General features: G+C 43.6%; 1 protein-coding gene across 4 annotated transcripts in view; it reads right to left on the reverse strand.

Moving 5' to 3' along the window:
• Positions 1 to 21,226, reverse strand: part of LOC130043630 (poliovirus receptor homolog) — a 43,503-nt gene extending 22,277 nt beyond the window's left edge. For all 4 annotated transcript variants that reach the window (XM_056136057.1, XM_056136058.1, XM_056136059.1 and 1 more), the window contains exon 1: positions 21,107 to 21,226. In XM_056136057.1, the coding sequence (XP_055992032.1) occupies positions 21,107 to 21,194 (88 nt within the window). In that variant the 5' untranslated portion in view covers positions 21,195 to 21,226. The remainder of the gene's footprint in view (positions 1 to 21,106) is intronic.
• Positions 21,227 to 21,864: the final 638 nt, after the last annotated feature.

Genomic DNA, 21,864 nt, shown 5'->3' on the forward strand with positions numbered 1-21,864 from the left:
CCTCACCTCACTGCACCTCACTTTTGCTGTTTCTCTGACTTATTGGACTGGGGTGTGGGTCTCTCACACCATTACCCATGGGTTCTCGGGGACATGCACACCAACAGGGCAGTGAACGCTCACTGCCCCTGTGCTGTTGGGGGCCTGGGAGTAAGAGGAACCCAATACAGGCATGGAGCAGCTTGGTCAGAGGCAGGGGAAGTGGGTTTCACTTTCTGTTCCACTTCCAAGTAACAGGGATATTTCGCTCCCATAAACCACCACCTCTGTCAACACATAGGCTCATCTTTACCAGCCTTGTTCCAGAGACGCATAAATAAATCTTTAAAGGGATCAACTAGCTAAGAAAACTTCTCAGACCCTTAACTGGCTGAGACACTGTGTGTGTGTGTGTGTGGGGGGGGGGGGGGGACACTGGTGGGTGGGAGGAGCTCTCTGTGTGAAAGACCAACTGACCCTGCTTCCTTGAGAAAAAGGCAAACTGTCTTTGACCCTGCACCCAGAATGTAAGCCCTTTTGACAAGTAAGATGATGCATGTTTACGTGGCAGAAAAGCAGGATGTGTGCTCCTCTGGGAGATAGGCAGTACGTGTGCTCACTTGGTAGAAAAACAAGTGCAGGATGTTGGGGATCAATAAAGAGGGTGGCCTACTTGCTTACATTTTTAGTCCCAAAATCAATCAGTTGTTTAACTATTATCTGACTGTTTTGAGTTTATTTTACTATTTTTCAACTATCTTTAGTTTCTTATTTGGGGGGTGGTTTCTATATTAATCAGTGAATTGCTCACCTACTGTCCTATTAATAGTCCTATTTTGTAATCAATACATTGCTTTACTAATTGCTTATCTTTGGTTTCTGTATGAGGTCTGCCTGCTAACTTAGCATGAGAAGAGAAAGAGTTCATAGAAAGCTCTGGAAGATAGTTTGGGGGGCTGCTCTCCTGTTCAAATTCTTGGCAGAGAAAACAGTCACTGATTAGCTGATAAACAATACCTGACTTAAACTTTGCCATGTGCACCTCACTCCCTCCACCTATAACACTCAGAGGGGGCAGGTCACTGCACACCCAAATAATATCTCAGCAGCGGCTCTCTCCTACACCAATCACCTCAAAACTACTGAGCCTCACAGTGAACTTATCCCTGCCACACCTCAGGTACATGGGTCTCTGAGACTGAAAGTCCCCAGCCTTATGGAACTGGGGTGGTCTACCTCCCCACATCTCCCTATATTTCCAGAAGCCCTGCAGTCTTACCCACCAACCAGCACCTCTGCTGTAATATCAAGACACGGCAACCCTGACAATCCAGTAGCAGCTCACCAGATTGGATGAAATGTAAAGTAGAAGCCAATTAATCTGGATAGCAAAACTATTAATGTGGAAGCTGAAATTGTAACAGAATCATAATAATCCCTCAGACAAGGACTTAATATCTGCGTGATGAGATACAAAATTTTTCACTAATTTTCTCATAAAGAAATACTGTTTGATCATTCTGTTAGCCTTAATTGGTAACACGCAATATGAAATAAATTATTGAGGGCCTGCTACGGGGGCAGGCTTGACAGGTGGTTGGGAAAATGGAGACAATGGTGGAGGGAAGATGAAAGTGGTGGTGGAATTATACTGGAATATTGAATGCCTGTAGAAATTCATCATATACAACTCTCTAAACCAAGATGGTGTTTAAAGTGTGTAAGTGGGGGGAGAGGAGGAAGAACACAAGATCCTTTGCCAGATGGGCCAAGAAACACCCCATGTGGTAACTTCTCTTGGAAAGACTCTGAACCACTTTCCAAATCTGCAAAAGATTCTCTGAGTGTCTTGAACTCACAGCTCCGACCAGGGCTTTAAAGCACCTGGCTCCAAGCACCTGCTCAGACACCCTGGAACCCAGCCTGGAACCCTGAGCCCCAGTAACAGCCCCTGAGAACATGGTCTGATGACCTCTCACTCATGGAAAGTTCATCCCCTCTGCTCTCCAGCATTTCTGGCGACACTGAGGAGCCTGTCCAGGGGGTCAGTGCCTGACCCTGTTTTGAGCTGAGGCTGACTTGAGAGCTGTCGTCCTGGTCCCTGAAACATTGGGGTGAGGGGGCAGGGAGAGATCACTGCTGGATAAATGCTGACAAATGGGGATTTCAGAGCCAGCTGTCTGGGTGCAGAGTGGAATGGGGTGTTGTGCCCCTTCTGCAGAGTGACTGAACCCACAGGACTGGAATTGCTAATTCTTGAGGGCTTCAGGGGCCCGAGGGACCATTGATCCTAATTGTGGTGGGAGCAGGGGTGGGGCAAGTACTGCACAGGCCTAGCTGGGTGCCTGAGGGAGACTGGGGTCTGAGCATAGGAGAAGTGGTCACTTACAGTCTCTGGTGAGTGCCCAGGGCAGTGAGAGCAGAACCAGCAGCAGAGTCAGGTCCAGCAGGGTGGGGGGCCCAACCAAGCCGGGGGTTTCTGGTGGGCAGGGCAGGGTGGGCGGGGGTCTCCTCTGCAACTGGGGTCTTAACATCCTGCCCCATGATTTCCTCTGTGCAGAAATACAGGAGCAGCTGCTGCTGCAGGAACCAGATGGCTGACTGTTTACAAATTGTGGGAGGGACTTTCCACCCATCCCCCAAACAGCCTGTGGCTCTGCCCACAGCTTTCTCCTCTGCTCTGTGGGTGCTATACAGCTCACCCCAAGGGACCCACCCATAGCCTGGGGGAGGAAATTGGTGCTGCTCCAAGAGAAGAGGCCATTTTCTTTTTTCTTTATTTTAGGGGGTGGGAGCAGATAAAGTGATTGGGGTCACACCTGTCTATACTCAGGACTTACTCCTGGCTGTGCCCGGAGACAATATGGGATCCTTGGCTAGCACTTGGCAAGTGAAACTTCCTAACCACTGGACTATCTATCTCTGAGATCCAGACATTTTTTTCATGCTGGCAACTGGAACCAAAAAGGGCGCCAGCTTGCACTCTTTGTTTCATGTTCTTTGTATTGGATCCTGAGTGTCCTGGATCCATTCTTCCTCCTTCTCCCTTATCCCTCATTTTAGAGGAGATCATACTCCACTAACGTCCACCAATGGCACTGTCAGGTGTTTTAAGGCAGTTTTGAGTAGACTATTCAAAAGAACTCATCGTAAGGATCCTATGGCATGGTTCATCATAGTGCCTCTGTATTCATAAGAACTGAAGGTATAAAGAACCAGGAGGAACAGAATCTTTGAAATTAGAAAAGGACTTGATTACTACACCATATAAAGCTGCATGCCTGATTATATAACTTGATTCTTCACCACCTCATCTAGGTCAGCACAGCTGCCGGCTCGCGACCCTGGGACCTCCATCTTTCCCTGCAGGACCCCAGGTGTCCCCCGAGATGCCTGAAGAGAAGCAGTTTTGAGCGGCTGCCCTGCCCTCTTCACTCCTGACGGCGGCACCCATCTCATCTTAATTCCAGGTCAGCACAGCTGCCGGCTCATGACCCTGGGACCTCCATCTTTCCCTGCAGGACCCCAGGTGTCCCCCGAGATGCCTGAAGAGAAGCAGTTTTGAGCGGCTGCCCTGCCCTCTTCACTCCTGATGGCGGTGCCCATCTCATCCCAAACCCAGGGTTCTGTAGAGGCGTGGCCTCCTCAAAAGTGGGCGTGGCCTCAAAAGTGGGCGTGGCTTAATTTCCAGCAGGCCAATGCTCACGGGACCGCAGGTTGTTTTCCCATACTAAGGAAACTAGTCCCCAAGGAATCTGGTTCCCAACCTACTCAGCAATATGAAGAAACAAAGAAAATCTCCAACACAAGGGGAGAACAACGAAAACAATCTAGACCATTCTGTCAATACAGCTCACCTAAGGGACCTCTCTGACATAGAATTCAGATACGAAGTCATCAAGATGTTCAATCAACTCAATGAAACAGTCAGACAGACAGCCAGTAACACCACAGAAAAAAATCGACAAATTACGAGAAGAAATGAGGGCAGAAATGTCACGATTAAAAGATTCCATAGATGAAATGAGAAACTCAGTTTCTTCTCTTAAAAATAGAATGACCGCAGCTGAAGAGAGAATCAGTGACCTGGAAGATCAGCTGCAACAAGCCAACACGCAACAACAAACAGTGGCAAGGGACCTCAAAATGGCTCTACAGAGAATCAGAGTCCTAGCAGATGATTCCAAGAGGAACAATATTAGAATCATGGGGCTACCTGAACCTCAGGGAAACAATCCCAACGAAAAAAACACCGTCAAACAAATCATTGCTGAAAACTTCCCAGAGCTGCACAATGCAGCCATTCAGGTTCAAGGAGCCCAAAGGGTGCCAGCTAAAAGAGACCCCAACAAAAACACTCCAAGACATATCATAGTTAGAATGATCGATACTGCCGATAGAGACACAATACTGCAAGCAGCAAGAGCAAAGAAGGAAATCACATACAAAGGAGCATCCCTTAGATTCACAGCAGACCTATCAGAGGAAACCCTACAAGCCCGAAGGCAGTGGCGAGATATAGTCAAAAAACTCACGGAAATGAATGCTTCCCCAAGAATACTCTACCCGGCTAAACTCTCCCTCAAAATTGAAGGAACGGTACACTATTTTATAGATAAACAGCAGCTCAGGAACTTCATAGACTCAAAACCAAATCTAAAGCAAGGCCTAAAGGGGCTACTATAAGAAAAGACAAACCCTACAACCACAACACACCCGCACAGAAAGATGACACAAAACCCCATAACCATTCTCTCTCTCAATGTCAACAGTCTAAATTCACCAGTTAAGAGACACAGAGTGGCAAAATGGATACAGAGACAGAACCCAACATTCTGCTGCCTACAAGAAACTCAACTCAACAGCCAGAGGAAACACAGACTCAAAGTCAAAGGATGGAAAACAATCCTGCAAGCACACAACTCCCTAAAAAAGCTGGGGTGGCCATACTAGTATCCGACAACATTAATTTCACCTTGAAAAAGATTAGAAGGGACAGTGAAGGCTATTTTCTCTTCATCAAGGGATACGTACAACAGGAAGAAATCACACTCTTAAATGTATACGCACCTAATGAGGGAACAGCTAAATATTTAAAACAACTGCTAACAGATTTTAAGGAGGACATCACTACCAACACAATAGTACTTGGAGACTTCAACATCGCCTTATCACCTCTGGATAGATCAACACGAACAAAACCCAGCAAGGAATTATTGGCTTTGAAAGAAGTAATAGAAGAGAAAGGGCTTATGGACTTATACAGGGCTTTAAACCCCAAAAAGAAAGAATACACATTCTTCTCCAGCGCGCACGGAACATTTTCCAAAATAGACCATGTGCTAGGACACAAAACATACCTCAACAGAATCAAGAAGATAGAAATAGTATCAGCCATCTTTTCAGACCATGATGCACTGAGGATAGAAGTGAATCACACAAAGACACGGAGAACCAAATCAAACACCTGGAAATTAAACAACTTGATGCTGAACAATGAGTGGGTCAGGAACGAAGTCAAGGATGAAATCAAAAGATACCTGGAAACAAATGAGAATGAAGACACAAACTACCAGAACTTATGGGATGCAGCGAAAGCTGTATTAAGGGGAAAATTTATAGCTCTGCAAGCATATCTTAAGTCGATAGAAACGATGCACATAAACAATTTGACCTCACAGCTCAAGACCTTAGAAAAGGATCAACAGAAAGAGCCTAAATCAGGCAGAAGGAAAGAGATCATAAAACTTAGAGCAGAAATCAACGACATGGAAAACAAAGAAACAATCCGAAAGATCAATGAAACCAAGAGCTGGTTCTTCGAGAAAATAAATAAGATAGATAAACCACTAGCAACACTCACAAAGAAACAGAGAGAGAGAACCCTAATAAATCGAATCAGAAATAAGAATGGGGATATCACAACAGAAACTAAAGAAATTCAAGAGATCATCAGAGACTACTTTGAAAGTCTCTATGCCACGAAACACGAGAACCTGGAAGAAATGGATAAATTCCTGGATTCCTACCATCTCCCAAAGCTGAATCAAGAAGATATAGAGTACCTGAATAGACCTATTCACATCAAGGAAATTGAAACTGTAATCAAAAGTCTTCCCAAAAACAAAAGCCCAGGCCCAGACGGAATTACTAGTGAATTTTTCCAAACATTTAAAGAGGACCTATTGCCAATTCTTCTCAAGCTTTTCCAGGAAATTGAAAAAACAGAAACTCTCCCAAACAGCTTCTATGAAGCCCATATCTCTCTAATACCAAAAGGAAACAAAGACACCACAAGAAAAGAAAACTACAGGCCAATATCCCTGATGAACACGAGCGAAGATTCTCAACAAAATACTAGCCAATAGAATACAACAACTCATCAAAAAGATCATACATCATGACCAAGTGGGATTCATCCCAGGGATGCAAGGATGGTTCAACATTCGGAAATCAATCAACATAATCCATCATATCAACAAAAGAAAAGATAAAAATCATATGATCATATCAATAGACGCAGAGAAAGCTTTTGACAAGATCCAGCACCCATTCGTGATGAAAACCCTTGCCAAAATGGGGATAGAGGGGACTTTCCTCAATATAGTTAAAGCCATCTACCACAAACCTACAGCAAACATCATCCTCAATGGGGAAAAACTGAGACCCTTCCCCCTAAGGTCAGGGACGAGACAAGGATGCCCACTCTCTCCACTACTGTTCAATATAGTACTGGAAGTACTTGCAATAGCGATTAGGCAAGAAAAAGATATTAAGGGCATCCAGATAGGGAAAGAAGAAATTAAGCTCTCACTATTCGCAGGTGACATGATACTATACTTAGAGAACCCTAAAACCTCTACCAAGAAACTCCTAGAAACAATAGGCTTGTATAGTAAAGTGGCAGGCTATAAAATCAATACCCAAAAATCCATGGCATTCCTATACGCAAATAGTGAAAGAGAAGAAAGTGACATCAAGAAAACAATCCCATTCACAATTGTGCCCCAGAAAATCAAGTATCTAGGAATCAGTTTAACTAAGGAAGTAAAGGACCTGTACAAAGAAACCTACAAAACGCTACTTCAGGAAACAAAAGAGGACACGAGGAAATGGAAAAATATCCCCTGTTCATGGATGGGGAGAATCAACATCATCAAAATGGCAATACATCCCAAAGCACTGTACAAATTCAATGCAATCCCTATAAGGATACCCATGACATTCTTCAAAGAAATGGAGCAAACACTCCTGAAATTTATATGGAACAATAAGCCCCCACGAATAGCTAAAGCAATTCTTGGGAAAAAGAAAATGGGAGGAATCAACCTCCCTAACTTCAAACTCTACTATAAGGCAGTAATAATTAAAACAGCATGGTACTGGAACAAAAGCAGAGCTGCAGACCAATGGAACAGAGTTGAATATACTGACATTTCCTCCCAAACATATAATCATCTAATTTTTGATAAGGGGGCAAGAAAAGTGAAATTGAGCAGGGAAAGCCTCTTCAATAAACTGTGCTGGCAAAATTGGACGGCTACATGCAAAAAAGTGGGCTCAGATCTCTGCCTAACACCATGCACAAAAGTAAGATCAAAATGGATTTATGACCTCAACATCAGACCAGAATCCATAATGTTTATTGAAGACAAAGTCGGCAAAACTCTCCATGATAGTGAAGCTAATGGTATCTTCAAAGATGTCACGCCACTAGCCGAGCAAGTGAAAACAGAGATAGACAAATGGGACTATCTTAAACTAAGAAGCTTCTGCACCTCAAAAGAAACATTGACCAAAATACAAAGACAGCCTACAGAATGGGAAAGGATATTCACCAAGTACACATCCGACAAGGGGTTGATATCAAGGATATACAAGGTACTGGTTAAACTCCACAAGAAGAAATCACCCAACCCCATCAAAAAATGGGGGGAGGAAATGAACAGAAACTTTCGCAAAGAAGAAATTCGAATGGCAAAAAGGCACATGAGAAAATGCTCTACATCACTAATCATCAGAGAGATGCAGATCAAAACCACAATGAGATATCATTTCACACCACAGAGACTGGCCCACATCCACAAGAACAAAAGCAACCGGTGCTGGCGCGGATGTGGCGAAAAAGGGACCCTCCTTCACTGCTGGTGGGAATGCCGGCTGGTCCAACCCTTTTGGAAAACAGTATGGACGACTCTCAAAAAATTAGAATTTGATCTGCCATTTGACCCAGCTATAGCACTCCTGGGAATATATCCCAGAGAGGCAAAAAGGTATAGTCGAAGTGACATCTGCAATTGTTTGTTCATTGCAGCACTCTTTACAATAGCCAGAATCTGGAAAAAACCTGAGTGCCCAAGAACAGATTACTGGTTAAAGAAACTTTGGTACATTTACACAGTGGAGTACTATGTAGCTGTTAGAAAAGATGAAGTTATGAAATTTACATACAAGTGGTACTACATGGAAAGTATCATGTTAAGCGAAATGAGTCAGAAAAAGCGGGATAGACACAGAAAGATTGCATTCATCTGGGGAACATAAAGCAACAAAAAGGGAGATTAACACCCAGGAATGGCTGAGATTAGTACCAGGAATTTTGCTCCATGAAAGAAGGCCAGCCACAGGCTCTAGGTGAAAAGGAAGCTCAGATAGAGAAGAGAGTACTAAATGAAGGGTGTTGTGAGGGCCCTCCCAGTGTGGGAGAAGCATGCTAAAAGTAGCCGATAGTCCAAACATGATTGCCACTCAAAGCCTCTCTTGCAAAACACAGTACCCAAAAGAAGAGAGAGAGAACAAGGGGGAATACCCTGCCACAGAGGCAGGATGGGAGGGGGGGAAATGAGGGGGGGGGGATGCTGGGACCCGTGGGGATGGATGACGGGCACTGGTGGAGGGATGGGCACTTGATCAATGTATAACTGAAACCCAAACACAAAATTTGTAAGCCTATAACTGTACCTCATGGTTTTTCACTAATAAAAAAAGAAAAATAAATAAAATAAAATAAAAAAAGAAAAAAAATTTAAAAAAAGGGCGCCAGCTTTTTTTCTTTTTTTCATTCTTTTCTTTCTTTCTTTCTTTCTTTCTCTCTCTCTTTCTTTCTTTTTTCTTTCTCTCTCTCTTTCTTCTCTTTCTCCCCTTCTTCCTTCCTTTTTTTATTCCCACACCAATGTTGTTCAGGGGTTACTTTAGCAGTGCTCAGGGACCCTGTGTGGTGCTGGAGATTGAACCTGTATCAGCCACATAGAAGCAGGTGCCCTCCCCGCTGTGCTGTCTCTCCAGCCCTGAGACCCCCCCCAGTTCTTAGCCATCCACTGATCCTCGCCAACAGCCTCAGTCCGGGGCTCCCCACAGACAGGGTATAGGCTCCTGTGAGCAACTGACTTCCCCGCTTGGAGGCTCAGTTTTTTCTTTTTATTTTTTTTCTTCTTTTCTTTTTCAGGGGAGGTGGAGGCTACACACAGCTGTGCTCAGGCACCCTAAACTCTGTGTTCTCTCTCTCTGGCCTCAACACCGTTATCTGGAAGAACTGATGGTTATGAAGCAGCAGAGCAATGGACAGATATATAGAAACATACAGAAAACAGACAGATAGAAGCAGAGACCCAAAGGCAAAGAAAGGAAGGTGGGAGCGATACCGCAAAGGGCTGAGAAAAAGCTTTGAGTGCAGGAGGTCTGAATTCAATCTTAGGCACTTCCTGGTCCCTTGAGCACCCCTAGGACCCACCCCCAAGCACTGAGTATGCAGTACTGCCCCATGTGCTCAGAAACCAAACAAACAAAAAGAGGAGAAATGTGGGACTCGGTCTGCACCCGGGCGGAGAGCCTGGGCTAGTGTTCTGGGGATCAGGCTATGAGGGTCCGGGAGGAAGCCAGAGGTCCAGTGAGAGGTGACTATGAGGTCCAGGCAGGAGGTGGGGGCTCCTTGGCGGCAGGCAGAGTGTGAGGATTGAAGGGATTGGTTTGATTCTCTGTTCTGGGATGTTGTTCTGTTTGGCTTTTGACAGGGTTTCTGAGTGATGTCTGTGGGCCCCACTGGTGACTTATATGAAGTGGGAGGAGAAAGACAGTCACTTTCTCCCCATTAGTCTCTACTACCTGGGACCCAGGGTTACTGAGTTTTTGTCTCATCTTGCAGAAAAGAATTTTGGGAGTAGACAAGCAGTGAAGTAAAAACAGATTTTATTTGGAGGTTTTTGAAGGGGAGGAGGGAGAAAAAGTGGGAGAGAATTATGTGCTCAAGATCGAATCCAGGAGATCGCACATTCTTCTCTCCCGGAAGAAGGCAGCAAATCATGGCACTGGCCATAACCATGCCACCAGACCCCTTGCCAGGACACCCAAGAGGGGGGCAGGTGATACACCTCCCCACCCCTTGGGACCCAGCTCCACAGTCAAAAACCTCCATAACTCAGCGTCCCTCATGCTCAGGGCTGCTCTCCACATGCTCAGGCTGAGCAGCACCCACGAGTCTATTTATTCCTGGACTGTGCGGCCACATTTGCGGCTGCGCTATATTTAAAATCACAACATACTCCCAAACATACTCCAAGATTACTGAACCATGTTTGATAAGGTTCAAAGTAGGAGACAACCAACCCTAGAGGGAAATAACATTATATATATATGTATATATATATATATATATTACATAAGGCTCAACCCTTAACAACATGTTAGTGATCTCTTATAGAAGGACTTAATGGCCCCTGGGTGAAATACAACAATCTCTACACTTTTTCCTCTAAGGATACTATTTTGTAGCATTTTCAGCCATTTTTTATAAGAAACAATACAAAATATATTATTTCGGTTCTGCTTTGAGGCAGGAATTTGGGTTTGGGGAGGAAACATCTGAATATGGTGGTGGGGAGCTGTAATAGTAGTGGGATTGGTGTTTGAATATTAAATGTAATGAAAAATTTTGTACTACATTATAAAATAAAAAAATTAAAAAAGAGAGAGAACCTGGGTTTCTCCAAGAGCAGAGAGGGACTCTACACACACCCCACATTATATAGGAAAGTACACAACTCGAGAGGGGAAATGAAGGCAACACATGTGCACAGGTGCCATATGTGCTCAGTCACGTGGGCACAAGCAGCACAAGGGCTCAGGCAGCATATGCACAAGGTGGCTGTTATAGAATTTTACAACCTGTCCCCACATGGGGCTTCTACCTAGGTAAAAGTCCATTGCTGGGGGGTTGCCAAGGGAGGTTGGGTTGGGAGTGGTGATGGTTCTTTGAAATGCCTTTCACAATAGTGCCTCAGAAAATCAAGTACCTCGGAATCAGCTTAACCAAAGAGGTGAAGGACCTATACAAAGAAAATTACAAAACACTACCCCAAGAAATAAGAGAACATTAGGAAATGGAGACAAATCCTCTACTCATGGATTGGGAGGATTAACATGATCAAAATGGCAATACTACCCAAAGCACTATGCAGATTTAAAGCGGTCCCTATCAGGATACCCATGACATTCCTAAAAGAAATAGACAAAACACTTCTGAAATTCATGTGGAACCAATAACCTCTCCCGAATAGCTAAAGCAAGCCTTGGGAACAAGAAGATGGATGGCATCATCTTTCCCAACTTCAAACTCTCCTGCAAAACAATAGTAACTAAAACAGCATGGTATTGGGCTAAAAACATATCCACAGACCAATAGAATAGAGTTGAATATTCTGTCACAGACTCAAATATCACTTAATCACTTAACTTCCCGTTAGTCGTCGATTTGCTGACTAACAAATCGACGACTAACTTTGCGGGCGCCAGTAAAGTCTCCATTTGTCCCTGTCGCGTGCTAGTGTAGCCCAATGGCATCTGTTCGCTCTGGGAACATGAAGAAATCTTGAGGAAGAAGTCTGACCATCTGGTAGGTGGGCGGCCACGTGGTCTTTTGACATCCCGTGGAATCCAGTCAGTAACAGCTCTAGTCCAGCGGTCGTCTTTAAATCTCATTACGTGACCAACCCATCTGATTTTTGACACCTTGGCAAATGAGGCAGCGTCCTTGATTCTTGATCGTCGACGGATGTTGGAACTCCGGATTCTTTCTCTCATTTGAGTGAAACGTGATATTCCAAGCATAGCTCTTTCTATTCTTCTTTGGGAGACCTGAATAGCGTTCTCATCCTGTTTGCGTAGGGCCCAGGTCTCTGAGGCATATGTTAATGCAGGAAGAACAGTGGAATCAAAGAGATGTGCCCGGAGCCGGAGGTTCTTCATCCTCTTAGCTATTTCTTCGACGTTCTTGAAGGCGTTCCAAGCCGCTCTCTTCCTGCTGCGCAGCTCGGGTGCCAGGTCATTTGTCATGTTGACTTCTCGACCTAGGTACACATAGCTGTTGCATTCGGAGATGGTGGTTCCGTTGAGAGCGAATGGGGCATCAGGAACGAAGCTGTTTCTCATAAACATTGTCTTCGTAAGATTCAGCTGTAGTCCTATCTTTCCACACTCACGGTCAAAGTCGACCAGCATTTGTGCCGCTTGGCTGATGTTTGGTGTTATTAAAACAATGTCATCAGCAAAGCAGAGGTGGTGTAGTTGCCGACCATCTATCTTCATTCCCATTCCTTCCCATTCTAGTCATCGCATGATGTTCTCGAGGGTGGCACTGAAGAGTTTCGGTGAAATGGTATCACCCTGCCGAACCCCTCTCTTGACATCAACGATCACTTCTTTATAGAATGGTGAGATCCTGGTAGTGAATCCGCAATACAGCTCACGGAGGATCTTGATATATTGGGCTTGAATGCCCTGATTGGCTAGGGCTTCAATGACCGCTTCCGTCTCAACAGAATCAAAGGCCTTCTTTAAATCAATGAACTCTCAAATATATCATCTTTTTTTTTATAGAGTTTCTAAAAGTTATTTTTTTAAAAAAATTTATTAGTGAAACACCATGATGTACAGTGTGGACTTACAATTTTTGTGCTTGGTTTCAGGCAATGATGGGGTACCCATCCCTCCACCAGTGCCCACTCTCCACCACCAATGATCCCTCCCACCCCTAGATCCCCCCCCCCCATCCAACCCAGCCTCTGTGGCAGGGCATTCCCTTTTGTTCTCCCTCTCCTTTTGGGTGCTGTTGTTTGCAAAAGAGGCATTGAGTGGCAATTTTGTTCAGTCTATAGTCTACTTTCAGCATGCATCTCCCATCCTGGGAGGATCTTCCCAATACACTTTATTTGGTGCTTCCTTATCTGAGCTGTCTTTTCCCCTGGAATGTGCGGCTGGCCTTCAATCCATGGAGTGAACCTCCTGGTGCTTATCTCAACTATTCTTGGGTGTTAATCTCCTATTTTGTTACTTTATGTTCCCCAGATGAATGCAATCTTTCTATGTCTGTCCCTCTCTTTCTGACTCATTTCACTTAGCATGATACTTTCAATGTAGTACCACTTGTATGTAAATTTCATGACTTCATCTTTTCTAACATCTGCATAGTACTCCATTGTGTAGATGTACCAAAGTTTCTTTAACCAGTCATCTGTTCTCAGGCACTCAGTTTTTTTCCAGATTTGGGCTATTGTGAGTAGTGCAGCAATGAACATTTGCCTCTCTGGGATATATTCCCAGGAGTGGTATTGCTGGGTCAAATAGGAGCTCAATTTCTCATTTTTTGAGAAATGTCCATACTGTTTTCCAAAAGAGAAGAACCGGTCGGCATTCCCACCAGCAGTGAAGGAGAGTCCCTTTCTCCCTGCATTTGCACCAACACCGGTTGCTTTTGTTCTTTTGGATTGGGCCAGTCTCTGTGGTGTGAGATGATATCACATTGTTGTTTAGATCTGCATCTCCCTGGTGATTAGTGATGTAGAACATTTTCTCATGTGCCTTTTAGCCATTCAGATTTCTTCTTTGAGAAAGTTTCTGTTCATTTCATCACCCCATTTTTTTGCTGGGGTTGGATATTTTCTTCTTGTGGAGTTCAACCAGTGCTTTGTATACCCTTGATATCAACTCCTTATCAGATAGTATTGGGTGAATATCCTTGCCCATTCTGTAGATTGTCTCCGTATTCTGGTTACTGTAGCTTTTGAGGTGCAGAAGCTTCTTAATTTAAGATAGTCACATTTATTTCTCTGTGTTTCCACTTGGTTGATCAGTGGAGCGTCGTCTTTGAAGATACTGTTAGACTCAATATTGTGGAGGGTTTTGCCAACCTTATCTTCAATGTACCTTATTGATTTTGGCCTGATGTTGAGATCTTTAATCCATTTTTATATGACTTCTGTGCATGGTGTTAGGTCGAGGTCTAAGCCCACTTTTTTGCATGTGATTGTCCAGTTATGCAAGCACTTTTTGTTGAAGAGACTTTCATTGTTCCACTTCACATTTCTTGCTCCCTTATCAAAGATTAGATTAGATACATTTGGGGTTGTGTGTACAGGTACTCCACCCTGTTCCATTGGTCTGCAGCCCTGCCTTTGTTCCAGTACCAGGCTGTTTTAATTATTACCACTTTGTAGTAGGGTTTGACGCTGGGGAGGGTAATGCCTCCCCACATCTTTTTGCAAGAATTGCTTTGGCTATTCATGGGCGTTTGTTGTTCCATATGAATTTCAGGAGTGCTTGATCTATTTCTTTGAAGAATTTCATGGGTATCCTTATAGGGATCCCATTGAATCTGTATAATGCTTTGGGGAGTATTGCTATTTTGACAATGTTAATTCTTCCTATCCATGAGCAGGGCATATGTTTTCATTTCCTCATGTCCTCTTTTATTTCATGGAGTAGCATTTTGTAGTTTTCATTGTAGAGGTCCTTTACGTCTTTAGTTAGGCTGATTCAGAGGTATTTGATTTTCTGTGGCACGGTTGTGAATGGGATTGTTTTTTTCATGTCACTTTCCTCTGTCTCATTGTTTGTGTATAGGAAGGCCATGGATTTTTGGACATTAATTTTATAACCTGGGACTTTACTGTACAAGTCTTTTGTTTCTAGGAGTTTCTTGGTAGAGGATTTATTCTTGAGACATATTATCATATCATCTGCGAATAGTGAGAGCTTGATATCTTTCTTTCTTATCCAGATGCCTTTAATGTCTTCTTCTTGCTTAATTGCTATTGCAAATACTTCCAATACTATATTGAACAGAAGTGGTGATAGTGGGCATCCTTGTCTTGTCCCTGGTCTTAGAGGAAAGGCCCTTAGATTTTCCCCATTGAGGATAATGCTTGCCATGGATTTGTCATAGATGGCTTTGACTATCTTGAGGAAAGTTCCTTCAAAACCCATTTTGGGGAGAGTTTTCATCATAAATGGGTGCTGGATCTTGTCAAAAGCTTTCTCTGCGTCTATTGATATGATCATATGGTTTTTATCTTTACTTTTGTTGATATGATGGATTATGTTGATTGATTTCTGAATGTTAAGCAATCCTTGCATCCCCGGGATGAATCTCACTTGGTGGTGGTGTTTGATCTTTTTGATGAGTTGTTGGATTCTCTTTGCTAATATTTTGTTGAGGATCTTTGCACCCATGTTCATCAGGGTTATTGGCCTATAGTTTTCTTTGTTGTTGGTGTCTTTGTTTGCTTTTGGTATTAGGGAGATACCTAATACCATAGAAATAGTATCAACAATCTTTTCAACATAGAAAATGTTTGGGAGAGTTCCTATTTTTTCAATTTCCTGAAAAAGCTTGACAAGAACTGGCAACAGTCCTCTTTAGATGTTTGGAAGAATTCACTAATGAATCAATCTGGGCCTCGGCTTTTGTTTTTGGGAAGACTTTTGATTACAGTTTCAATTTCCTTGATATGAATGGGTCTATTCAGGTATCCCAAGTCTTCTTGGTTCAACCTTGGGAGATGATAGGAGTGCAGGAATTTATCCGTTTCTTCTAGGTTCTCTTGTTTCATGGAATGGAGACTCTCAAAGTAGTCTCTGATGATCTTTTGAAGTTCATTGGTTTCTGTTGTGATGTCCCCTTTTCCATTTCTGATTCGTTTTATTAGGGTTTTCTCTCTCTTTCTTTGTGAATCTTGCCAGTGGTTTATCAGTCTTGTTTATTTTCTCAAGGAACCAGCTCTTGGTTTCATTGACCTTTGAGATTGTTTTTTAGGTTTCCATGTTGTTAATTTCTGCTCTAAGTTTTATTATTTCTTTCTTACGGCCAAATTTGAGTTCCTTTTGTTGGTCTTTTTTTAAGATCTTGAGCTTTGAGGTCAGGTTATCTATGTAGGCCCTTTCTTCCTTCCTTAGGACTGCTTGCAATGCTATAAATTTTCCTCTTAACATGGCTTTAGCTGCACCCAAAAGGTTCTGGTAGCTCGTGTCTTCATTCTCATTTGTTTCCAGGTATCTTTTGATTTCGTCCTTGACTTCCTTCCTGATCCACTCATTGTTCAACATTGAGTTGTTTAATTCCAGGTATTTGATTTGGTTCTCCGTGTCTTTGTGTGATTCACCTCTATCTTCAGTGCATCGTGGTCTGAAAAGATTGTTGATACTATTTCTATCTTCCCGATTCTGTTGAGTATGTTTTTTGGCCTAGCATGTGGTCAATTTTGGAAAATGTTCTGTATGCACTGGAAAAGAATGTGTATTTTTTCTTTTGGGGGTGCAAAGTCCTGTATAGGTCTATTAGCCCTCTCTCTTCCTTCAAAGCCAGTGTTTCCTTGCTGAATTTTAATCTTGTTGATATGTCCAGAGCTGCTAAGGAGGTCTTGAAGTTTCCAACTATTATTGTGTTGCTAGAAATGTCCTCCTTAAAATCTATTAGCAGTTCTTTTAAGTATTGAGCTGGTCCCGCATTGGGTGTGTATATATTTAGGAGTGTGATTTCTTCCTACTGTAAATATCACTTCATTATTTAAAAATGGCCTTTGCTGACCCTTCTAATATTTTTTAACCTAAAATCTATGTTTTTAGATACTAGTATGGCCACGGTGGATTTTTGAGGGGAGTTGTTCGCTTGCAGGATTGTTTTCTTTGACTTTGAGTCTGTGTTTGCTCTGACTGTTCAAATTTGTTTCTTGTAGGCAGCAGAATGTTGGGTTCAGTTTCTGACTCTATTTTGCCACCTTGTGTCTCTTAATTAGTGCATTTAGGCCATTGACATTAGAGAGATTATTGTTACAGGGTTTTGTGTCATAATTATGTACAGGTTTATTGTGCTTGTAGTTTTTTTTTTTGTCTTACAGTAGCTCTTTCAGTCCTTCTTTTAAGTTTGATTTTGAGTCTATGAGTCACACACGCTCTCTACTTTTGGGCATTATAGTTTGCAATATTGATACTGAGAGGCTAACACGCATAGTCCTTTATCTTCTTTCAACACACATCTCCCATCCCGAACAATCCCTCCAACCATCATTGACTTAGTGATCCCTTCTATATTCCAGCTTCTTCTCCCCCAGCTCATAAGGCAGGATTCCAACTATGTAATAATATTACTGGCCCTCGTGACTTCCCGTTAATGGTCGATTTGCTTGCATGGGCGCCAGTAAAGTCTCCATTTGATCCTGTCGCGTGCTAGTGTAGCCCAATGGCTTCTGTTCATTCTAGACCACGAAGAGCCTCAAACCAATCGTTCACGATCTTGATGAAGAAGTCTGACCATCTGGTAGGTGGGTGGCCACGCGGTCTTTTGACATCCCGTGGAATCCAGTCAGTAACAGCTCTAGTCCAGCAGTCCTCTCTAAATCTCATTACGTGACCAGCCCATCTGATTTTTGATGCCTTGGCAAACGAGACAGTGTCCCTGATTCTTGATCGTCGACGGAGTTTGGAACTCCGGATTCTTTCTCTCATTTGAGTGAAACGTGATACTCCAAGCATAGCTCTTTCAATTCCAATAAAAACCAGTATGTTATTTTATATTCTACAAATTAGTTCAGTCCTTCTATGTCACTCTGGTCCCTGGAACATTGGGGTGAGGGACACATTGAGGGGTCACTGTTGAGTGAATGCTGGCGAGTGGGCACTGCAGAGTCGGGTGTTTGGGGGAAAAAATTTAATGGGGTGCTATAGCCCTTCTGCAGAGTTGTAGTATAACAGTGCTTTGTCCTTTCTCCCTGGCCATGGGGAGTTTAGGTTTATTGGGTTACACCCATCACAGTACTCTGCAGGCACTCCCATTCCTCGGTGTTTATCTGTAACCTCTTCTTTGTGCTCTGCTTCCCCCACTGGGGATGGCTGATGGCAATGGGCAGACAAATGAGGACAGGAGGGCAAGGCTGGTTGGCAATCAGTTGCAGTTTATTCCAATTTCGTCTCCCTTCTCCCAATTTTCCTCGATCCTTCTCTTCCCAATTCTCCTTGATTCTCCCCAATTCGCCTCGATTCCCCTCTAGGATTCTCATTTCTTTGCCTGCCTACTCTTAGAGCCTTAGTTATATCCCAAATCATGAGGGGTTGGGGAAACAATTATACATAGGTGTGGTCATACAATCAACAGATGTAAAGTCCTTCCTGTTAGGATCCAGACCACCCCTCAGTATTCAGAGAGACAAAGAATCCTGCATGAATGTAAAACGCACATCGAGATTTTATTTTACCAGCTAGCTAGGGCTGAGACATCCTGACTCAGGTCAGAGCTCGACGATAAACAATTCCAAAGGCAAAAGTAACTTACAGAGTCCAAAGCAGACCAACACATACACAAGCAAATTATCAAGAAAACAAACATTCACAATTAAGAAGACATTCCCAGTTCCCATACATCAAGAAAGCATCTTATCAGCTAGACACGAAAGCATGAAAGTATACATCTCAAGGGGGGAGATGGGGGCAACATACGTGCTCGGGCACATGTGCTCAGCCATGTGGGCACAAGCAGCACATGGGCTGGGCAGCATATGTGTGCCTTTCCTCTGTTCAAGGTGGCCTTTATAGAGTTTCTCCAACCTGCCCCCACTTGAGCTTCTACCTAGATAAAAGTCCGTTGCTAAGGCAGTTACCAGGGGCGTTGGGAATGGTGATGGTCTTCTTTGAAATTCCTTTCCTGGCCTTATGTTCCTGCAAAATCTTCTCTGGGTCTGTGGCTGTAAACTAGTTAAGGTAAAGGTAAGGTAAGGTAAAGGCCCTCCCGTTGATCGTCGATTTGCTCAAGCGGGCCCAGTAACGTCTCCATTGGAGACTTTGTTGTTACTGTGTCTGGCATATCGAATACTCTCAGTAGCTTGCCGGACTCTCCGAGAGGGGTGGAGGAATCGAACTCGGGTCGGCCATGTTGACCGCTTGTAAGGCAAACACAGTTAAATATTTATCCCTCTTGGCCAGAGCTGCGCCCTACAACTTTTACGACCAGAGTGAGAAGAGGTGAGCTAGCTGCTTCTCACATTCCCCTTTTCCTATGATCTCACTGAGGAATCTTCTGCTTCTCATATTCCCCCTTTTCTAGGATCATATTGAGAAATCTTCTGCTTCTCACCCTTCCCTCAAGGGAATTTTCTTCTAGGATAATTATCATTCAGCAAGATGACCCGCCTAAGGCTAAAAAACATATAGGGGGTGTTTTTCTCCTTTCCTTAGTCCAATAACCAGTTAAAAATTTATCTTAATTTTACTCCTTAATAATATTAATCATTTTGTATGAACACAGTAAGAGATACCTCAAGCTTATAGGGTGGCTCTCCTGGGGACAACTTCCCATAGATCCCCAACTACAGTGTTCATGCCAGATCAGTCTTTCCTAACCCTAGCAGGGTCCTAATCCAGTTGTTACATGACCATGCTCCTTTCTTATAGTTAAGTACTATGGCACTTAGCCTGGCTTGTTTTGATGCCGGGGTAGCTCACAGCTTGCCCTGGCTCCATTCTATCCCTCATCGGGACCCTACTTTGGGGGTGCTAGGACTTGTTATGTCCCAGGAAGGGAGTTTAGCTCGCACATTAACCAGACCAGATGCAAGGCTGTAAATGCAAAGCCTCTTTCTTGCTGGCTCGAGCTAGGGTCCAAGTCTCATCGAACAGTGGAGACTTGACAAGGATCCTGACTCTGAATTCTAAGCAATTTATATAGGGTTTAGTTATATAACAGCATTTTTATAGGAACTGGAAGTATTTCCAGTTCTGGTCCCAGTCCTGTCCAGTGATTCCAGGGATCAACAGTATGTTTCCAATTCTTGGGCCCTATCCAGTCCCATGACTCCACTCCCTAGGCCCTCTTCACTTGTCTGAGTGCCACTGCCCATGCCCCCTACTCTGATAGACTTTTGCCATCATTTTTTTTCATTTCATTTCATCATCCTGTTATTCGTCGATTGCCTCGAGCAGGCCCCAGTAACGTCTCTTTCATCCTAGCCCTGAGATTATATTCAGGGCTATTTAGGAGAATGAGACCCATCATTGTTACTGGTATTTGGCATATTTGGTACGCCACGGGGAGTTTGCCAGACTCTGCCCTGTGGGCAGGCTACATTCGATAGCCTGCAAGTTTGTCCAAATTTTGATAAGATGTTCCGCGGCCGCGGAACGCGAATGGGTGATATTGTTTTCTGAGAAGTCGGGACTCTTTGTTAGGGAAACCAACACTTAGGCCTGCTGATTTTCGGTCTTAAAGTAGAGCCTGTCATAGCTCCACTTCAGTTTCACAAACTAAGGGCAACTCAGGCTTAAATCGAGAAAACAGATGCCCAGGAGTGATTATTAGTCAGAGTCAATTCCCAAGTTAAAAAAGCATAGCGTTAACGTCTTCCTGAGTCTATACAACAAGGACATTGCTCTAACATAACTATCCAAAGGACATAAGAAGAAGAGAAAAGCAATATTACACTTACAAATACAAATCCAGTATCTTAGAAGAATCTGACTTTACCAGTCAATAGAGTTTGATATGGGGATAAAGGTGAGTGACCAGTTGGGGAAGCAGAGTACAAAGAAGAGGTTACAGACAAACACAGGAATGGGAGTGACTAGGGAATACTGTGATGGGTATAACCCAACAAACTTATATTCCCTGCAATCAGGGAGAAACAACAAAGCAATGTTATCCTAGACAGAGTAACTAAGCCTCTGGGGCTAGGATTGATGATTTCCAGATGATTGCAGGGGCTCCTCAGGGCCAGTGATCCTGCCTGTGGGGTGCAGGGGTGGGGCAAGCACTGCATACCACTGGGAACCTGCGGGAGCCTGGGGTCCGAATGCAGGAGAAGGGGTCACTTACCAGCTCTGGTGGACGCCCAGGACTGTAAGAGCTGTAAGAGCAGAGGCAGCAGCAGAGTCAGGCCCGGCAGGGTGGGGGACTGGGCCATGCCGGGGGTCCTAGCGGGCTGGAGCAGGGTGGCCAGAGGGGTCCCTTTGTCCTCGGAATCCTAACCACACCTCTTTAATTCCCTTTGAGCAGCAACACAGGCGGAGCAACTGCTGAGGTACCAGGTTCCGCATAGTTTACATACCCAATCTTCTTTTCCCACAGCTTCCTAATTGGCTTTGTGCCAGCGCACAGCTACATTAAAGACATGCGCACTAGCTTGGGATAAAATTTAAAAAACAGGCCTCTTTCTTTTTTTTTTTCAGGAAATTTTTTAATCTGTTTTAATATTTTGCATTATTTTTTTTAATCAGGGACTTCCTTTTTAAAAATTTTTAAAATTTATTTATTTTATTAATTTATTAATATATTATTTATTATTTTTAAATTAATTTATTTTATTTATTAACTTATTATTTATTAATTTATTTATTTTATTTATTTTAGGGCTGGAGTGATAGCACAGCGGTAGGGCGTTTGCCTTGCACGCAGTCAATATGGCCGACCCGAGTTCGATTCCTCCACCCCTCTCGGAGAGCCCCGCAAGCTACCGAGTATCTCGGCCCGCACAGCAGAGCCTGGCAAGCTACCCGTGATGTATTCAATATGCCAAACACAGTAACAACAAGTCTCACGATGGAGATGTTACTGGGCCCGCTCGAGCAAATTGA

The sequence above is a fragment of the Sorex fumeus genome, unplaced genomic scaffold, assembly GCF_029834395.1.
Source record: "Sorex fumeus unplaced genomic scaffold, SorFum_2.1 ptg000122l, whole genome shotgun sequence".
Taxonomy (NCBI): Eukaryota; Metazoa; Chordata; class Mammalia; order Eulipotyphla; family Soricidae; genus Sorex; species Sorex fumeus.